This window comes from Dromaius novaehollandiae, chromosome 27 (genome assembly GCF_036370855.1).
Source record: "Dromaius novaehollandiae isolate bDroNov1 chromosome 27, bDroNov1.hap1, whole genome shotgun sequence".
In the NCBI taxonomy this organism is placed as follows: domain Eukaryota; kingdom Metazoa; phylum Chordata; class Aves; order Casuariiformes; family Dromaiidae; genus Dromaius; species Dromaius novaehollandiae.
Genome location: NC_088124.1, coordinates 5068757 through 5074965, shown reverse-complemented (window position 1 = coordinate 5074965; position 6209 = coordinate 5068757). Strand labels below are relative to the sequence as shown.

Sequence of the window (6209 nt, the reverse complement as noted above, 5' to 3'; positions counted from 1 at the left end):
CCTGCTGCCCTCTGCTTCGTGTCTACTGGGATTAAGGTCCGGCCTGCTGCTTCTGGGTTGAATCGTAACAAGAAAGCGTTTGGCACGGCGCAAAGCACCTCCCTGTCCTTCCAGCAGAGCCGAGGTGACCTTAAATGGCACCTTCATCTCCTGCCAACCCCGAGCAAAGGGCAGAGGCGAATTTCGGCCCCTGGGAATCCTCCTCCGGAGGTACGATTTACGTCTTGGAAAAACACCGCTTTGTTTCGATAAGAATCCGAGCAGCTGGGAACGTCTTTTAAAAATAAGCGCATGGGAAAGCGCAGGAATATCTGCTCGCAGGGCGGCCGCAGAAAGGGTGTTTGTCGGGGACATTTTCCGCTTGCCGGAGAACGGTCTCCGCGGGAACTGTGCCAGGCGGTGCGGAGGCACCGGGCAGGCCGCTTGCAGCGCCGCGGGGGCCGGCGGCCCGGGGGATGGATGGTACCGGGGGGGAGGAGGAGGATGAGGATGAGGAGGCGGCGGGCTGAGGCAGGCTGCGGCCCGGGTTCGCCCCCGCGCCCCGGCCCGCCGGACTACAGCTCCCGGCAGCCCCCGCGGCGCGGCGGGACTACAGCTCCCAGCAGCCCCCGCGGCGCGGCGGAACTACACCTCCCGGGATGCCGCGTCCCGCGGGGTCCGCCCCCGGCCGCCTCCCCCTTTGCCCCGCGGCGCCCGGATAAAGGTTCCGCTGCGCACGCAGCGCGGCTTGCTGCGGCGCTGTCCGTGAGGAGGAAGGCGGCGGCGGCGGGGGCAGGGGAGGCGGGAGGGTGGGGGGGGGAACGAGGAGAGGCCCGGCTGCCGGGGCCGCGCCGCTCCCTCCGGGAGGGCGGAGACGGCAGCCTGGCAGGGGCCGAGTGTCCCCCGCGGTGGGGAGGGGATAGCGGAGCGGACCCGGAGGACATGGAGGGCGAAGGAGCGCCTTCATGGCGGGGTCCCGGCGGCGGCGTGGTCCGCGAGCTCTGCCGCTCCTTCGGCCACTACAACCGGCACCTGGCGCGGCTGCAGCACAACCTGCGCGAGACCAGGAAGTTCTTCCGCGACGTCAAGTACTCCCAGGGCCACCCCTTCGCCGCCGTCGGCGAGGGCCTCCCCGCCGGGGATGGGGCCCCCCGCGACGGCCCCGCGCCGAGCGGTGAGAGAGGGGCGGGGGGGGGGGCGCTGGGGAAGCGGGGGGCATCCCCGTGGGGGAGGGCGGGGGCGGCCGGGGCTGGGAGGGGGCTATGGGGGAGGGCTGGACTCTGGGGGTGAGGGGCTGGGGGGGCTGTAGGGATGAGGGGTGCAGGTTGGCTCTGGAGGGGCTGGGGGGGCAGGTGGGGGCCGTGAGGGTGGACTCTGAGGAGTGGGGGTGTAGGTGGGCTGGGCTGCTGGGGGGCAAGGGGGGGCTATAAGGAGTGAGGGGGTGAGGGAGTGGGGCTGGGTCGGGCTGCGGGGAGTGTAGGGGGTGCGCGGTGCAAGTGGGAGGGCTGCTAGGGTGAGGGCTGTGGGGGGTGAGCAGTGATTGAGGGGACTATGGGGGTGTGCTGGGGGGGTGAGGGGTCCCAGCGAGGCAGACTGGGGAGGGGCTGGGCTGGGCTGTGGGGTGGGGGAGCATGGGGAGGCTTGGGGGGTGTGAGAGGGTTTGTGGGTGAAGGAAGTAGGTCAGGGGGTGAGTGAGGGTTCTGGGGTGGGGGTGTCTGGGAGAGGAGCCCCGGGGGGGTGATGGCACCGGGGAGGTGGGTGGCTTGCTGGGCGGCGTGTAGTGTGTGGTGTGTTGTCATGAAGCTTTGTGGAAGTGGTATTTTGCTTCGTTCTTCTGCTTTATCTTCATCTGTCGCTGTTGACAAACATTGCTCCTGCTAGGAGCCTTCCTGCCATGTGCAGAACTTCTTCTTCCGTAAGACTATCTTGTGAGAAGAATTTAACATGACATTATATATATATATATATATATGTATATCTTCTTTATTCATTTCCAAATGGCTCATGAGTCATGTCTGTTGGCGACTTGTGCAGGATACTTGTCCATGCTTGTCTTATGTTCACAGTTATGACTTGAAAATTAAAGTGTTATTGAGCTCTTCTGGTTGTTTTTGTCCAAAAAAAAAAAAAAAAAGTGTTTCATGTAAACTCTCAGAATAGAAGTGGAAAGCTTTGTAAAAATCTGGTCTTTGAGTCTGTTTACATCTTTCCACCATTTGCAGGAAATAGGAACTAGCTGGTTTTGCCCTTTCTGGCAGTTGCCATGCTGATTGAGTGGCGGTGCCACTGCAGTTACTGCTCTTCTGCTTAGTTACTTCTTATAAGATGTTTCTAGTCAACTCTCAGTTACACCTTTGAAAGTCTGCTTACAGGGCTCTGTAGGCTGTGGATACCTCGTTAATTAAATGTTTCTGACAGAGGATACAGATTGCACCAGATGTTCTGCCTGTTGTTTCTGATACAGAGCGGTTGACTCCTACTAGTTTTCAGATGTCTGCCTTGGTCTGGTTTGACCTTACTGCTGACTGTCACAGTTGGCCTTTAAATATCAGGATTTGAAAGAAAGACTGACTGCTTTAGAGCTTGTTCATGCAAACAATAGGTACAGTTTAGGCTCTTGCCTCAGGACTTCAGATTTCAGAGACTGTTGTTCATAACTTGCTGTTATGAAGATAAGAATAAAACGTAAGTCGGCAGCTCTCAAACTGGTGAGGTGGCAGCACAGTCCAGTGGGACACAGACCGAGCTAACAAGTCTCCACATTAGAAAGCAAAAATCAGTGGTGGCAGTCTGGAGGGGAGTATGGAAAGAGGAAGGTATTAGTTGAAGAGCTGGACTTGGTAAAGTATGAACGCAGCTAGTTTTCTTAAATGAATCTTCATGACAGAATAATTGCAAACCAATGATTTTATTTTTTTCTTAATTTATTTTATTTCTAAGAGATGAGAAGATACGAGCCTTTGCCTGAAGGCCAGGGCCTTGGCATTGCTTGTTACCCTTGTGACTGAGTAATCACCTTTGAATGGAGTTTCTTGTTTCTGTAAGATTTTAGTCATATGTTTCTAGGACTATTTGAAATTTAGTTGCTACTTTCTCTGGTAATAAACTCTTTTTTTTTTTCCTGCCTAACATGGGGAGATTATTTCAAAGGTGTCAAAGGGTTTAAGGAGCACCGTTATCACTGACTTCAGAAGCACTTTTTCCTTATCTGCCCTGCGAGTGGTTTCATAGTGAGAAGGATTTTGACTAAACAGTTCTTAAGACTTGCACTGCTCTGCAGTGCGTTGAGGCTTGAATACTAACTATCGTTTTGTGAAATGCATAGGAATCGGGAAGTGAAATGGATAGGTCTCTTGTTGCTTACAGCTAAAGTGGAAAAATAAACTGTGGAAAGTAAATATAGACGTCTCAGAAACAAAAAAATAAGAACTGCTTTGCTTTTGAGGCACCTGTGAGGCCAGTGTGATAGTATAGAAAGGTAACTGCCCTTAGAATCAGCAGAAATCAAGCAGCCTAGAGTATAGGCTGGCTTACTGTGTCCTGAAATGGTCCCAAGTATCAGCGGAGTTGAGTAGTAGCCCCTGGCCTTGGGGTGAGCTAGGTCAAAGTGACGGTTGGGTAGTTAAAGGAGTGAAGGTGTGCTGACTCTGAAATCCCCCTCGCCTCCCAGCACGAGGATGACGAGCAGGATTCGTCAAGAACGGACCCTCACTGACCGACTGTTCCTTAGTGGCCTCTGTGCTGTGACTTATTCTTAGTAGTGAGGAAAGCAAAATAACTTCAAGGGAGAAAATAATTACCTTCCAGCTACAGTTAATGAGGGGGAAAGGTGCTCTTTTTTCCAATGTTTGCTTCTCTGAGGCGTTTGATAAAATATTCTTCTAGGCTTTGTCATGAACAGTGTTTTTAAGATTGGTTTGTTAAAGTATCCTGACAGTCTTCTAGCCTTAGACCTGACAGCTTCTTTTCAAGTCATCTGTTTTTATTCTTCGTGCTGTTAGCTATTGTGTTTCATACTGACTTTTAAATAAAAAAATCTTAATCAGGGATGCAATAACAGATTTCACTGCTATTTGTAAAGATATTAAGAGAAAAAACAACTGTGCTTTGTAATAACTGTAGTTCTGTTTTCTTCATTCCCTGCTTGAAGTAATGCAAACCGTTTGACCTAGGAACCCGAATTTCTTAATATGTCTTTTGTCTTACTTCAGAAATTTCTGTAGGCTGAAGCAACTACCTTTCCTACAGATATCCACAGCCTTGCTAGAGTTTAGGCTAGCAGCTGTGGTGTTATCTTAATGAACGTGTAACGTGTGTGTGTGATAGGGCAGCACCCCTAAGCCTGGTAGCCTAGTGAACCTGCTCATCAGTGTATTTTGGAGCTATTAGTGAGAGGGTTTGGAAGAGTTTTCATCCTGATAGTGTGTTGACCAAGAGTGTATATCCTGGTTAAAATGTCACTGCTCTGTCTATATTGCTGTGATCCTCAAAAGACTAAGGCTTCTGTTGTGCTGGTAGGTGTGTAAACATAAGAGGGTGAGTTTTAAGACTAGATTGTGTGGAGAGGCAGCAGGGAGGATACTCATGAAGTAACTAATCAACTAGATGGGGGAGACACTAGCTAACGTGGTTCAAGTTAAGCAGCAAGGAAGCTTGGCTCTGCAGACCATGTAGACTGTTAACTAAGTTCTTATGGATCTTGTAAGAACTGTTTATATTGGTATATTGATTAGTTACATGTGTTTTCCTGTATGTGGAATTAGAACGCCATGCGGATAGATGGGGTCGTGGAACTGAAACTATCCTTCGTTTATATAACTGAGTATGTTAATTATAAATCTTGTAGTGGTCAAAGTATTCTGCAACTCATCGCCTGTGTGCCAGCAAACACCTTTCTGTAACTATCGAAGCGTTTATTTTAGCATGTGAATTTAAAACAGTGTTGGTCCCTCTGTACAGCATGGAAGTAGGCATCCATATGAATGGACTCCTCTTTAAACTTTTTCCAAGGTCAGGGTCTGGTCACCTGTTTCAAGGGGTTTAATTATTGTTTCTTTTGAGTAGTACAGTCTAACTGACTAGAGTTCTCTACTGCTGCCCTGAAACCAGACTTCACTCATTGCTCTCTAGTTAGTGAACGCAAGCAGAGCCAATGTCTGAAGCTGTTTGTGGCTTCCCATGAAGTGCTTCAGGCTTGGCAGAGCAGCAGTGCATCTAAATACAGATATCTCTAGAACTGAAGTATATCTGTTGCTTCCTAAGAAATCCTGTACCTAATCTTACTGGAGATTTGGAGGTTTAGGTCTTGCATGGTGTTAAACGTTAGCGTTTCTTCTTTTTTCGTAAAAGTGAGGAGCAAGGACACGTTATTACTGTTACCCTTCCCATGCTCCAGGAAAGGGGAGCTGGTGACTCTTCTGCTGATGAGCTGCTTCAGCTGAAGGACACCTTTCAGCCAGCTTTAATGTCAGGTGGCTCGACCTGGCTGAGATACTTAAAGACACATAAGGCTCATGGTTTTACCTCTGGGCTAGATCTTGAAAGCAGACTTCTGTCCTTCCTCCCTCATCCCTTCAAAGATATATTTCATTAATTTGTTTCAATAAATCACTTTTCCCATCTTTCATTTGTGTTTTGGACCAGTGTTTTTCTTGTTCATTCCAGTATTTGGAATAAAGAACAAGGGTTCAGCCCTGTTGGCTTCCTGGGAGCATTTTTTGCCTATGTCTGTTTCTGCTCCTTTGGCCTTTTCATATTGAATGTCTGCTGAAATTAGAACGGCCACAGAAATTTAAGAATTTCCAAGAGACATCGGTTCCTGCGATGGGAAGCAGGAAGGTCTGGCCTTATTCAAGCATTGTTGTCCATGTCTAATACTGAGAAGCAACGGAAGGACAAGAGACTGGAAATGTAGCAAGCTTTCCTTAGAGAAAGGGTTTAGTAAATGCTTAGGGCATTTACAGGTTCCATAAATTCAAGCTAAGCTTGTTCTACCAAGGGTTTGACTGAGTTTTGAGATGACTCTTGGTGAGAGACTTCCTTGTTCTTGGACAGGCCTTCTTTCATCAAAAAGAGCTTAATAGGATGCACGCGCTTAATGATTCCCCTAAAGGCATTTTTGTGAAGTGTTTATCACGTCTCAAAGATACAGTATACGGACACACTATTTAGCATCAGCCAAAATCTTTGTCAAAAGCCCTGTCAAAAGCAGGAGTTGTTGTTTATATAGA

At 49.3% G+C, this 6209-nt stretch overlaps 1 protein-coding gene across 1 annotated transcript in view; it reads left to right on the top strand.

Annotated features, from left to right (window-relative positions):
- The first annotated feature begins 701 nt into the window (after positions 1-701).
- The window catches only part of DSTYK (dual serine/threonine and tyrosine protein kinase), a 29403-nt gene continuing 23895 nt past the window's right edge, over positions 702-6209 (top strand). Inside the window, exon 1 of the mRNA XM_026111838.2 lies at positions 702-1153. Within this exon, the coding sequence (XP_025967623.2) occupies positions 922-1153 (232 nt within the window). The 5' untranslated portion in view covers positions 702-921. The remainder of the gene's footprint in view (positions 1154-6209) is intronic.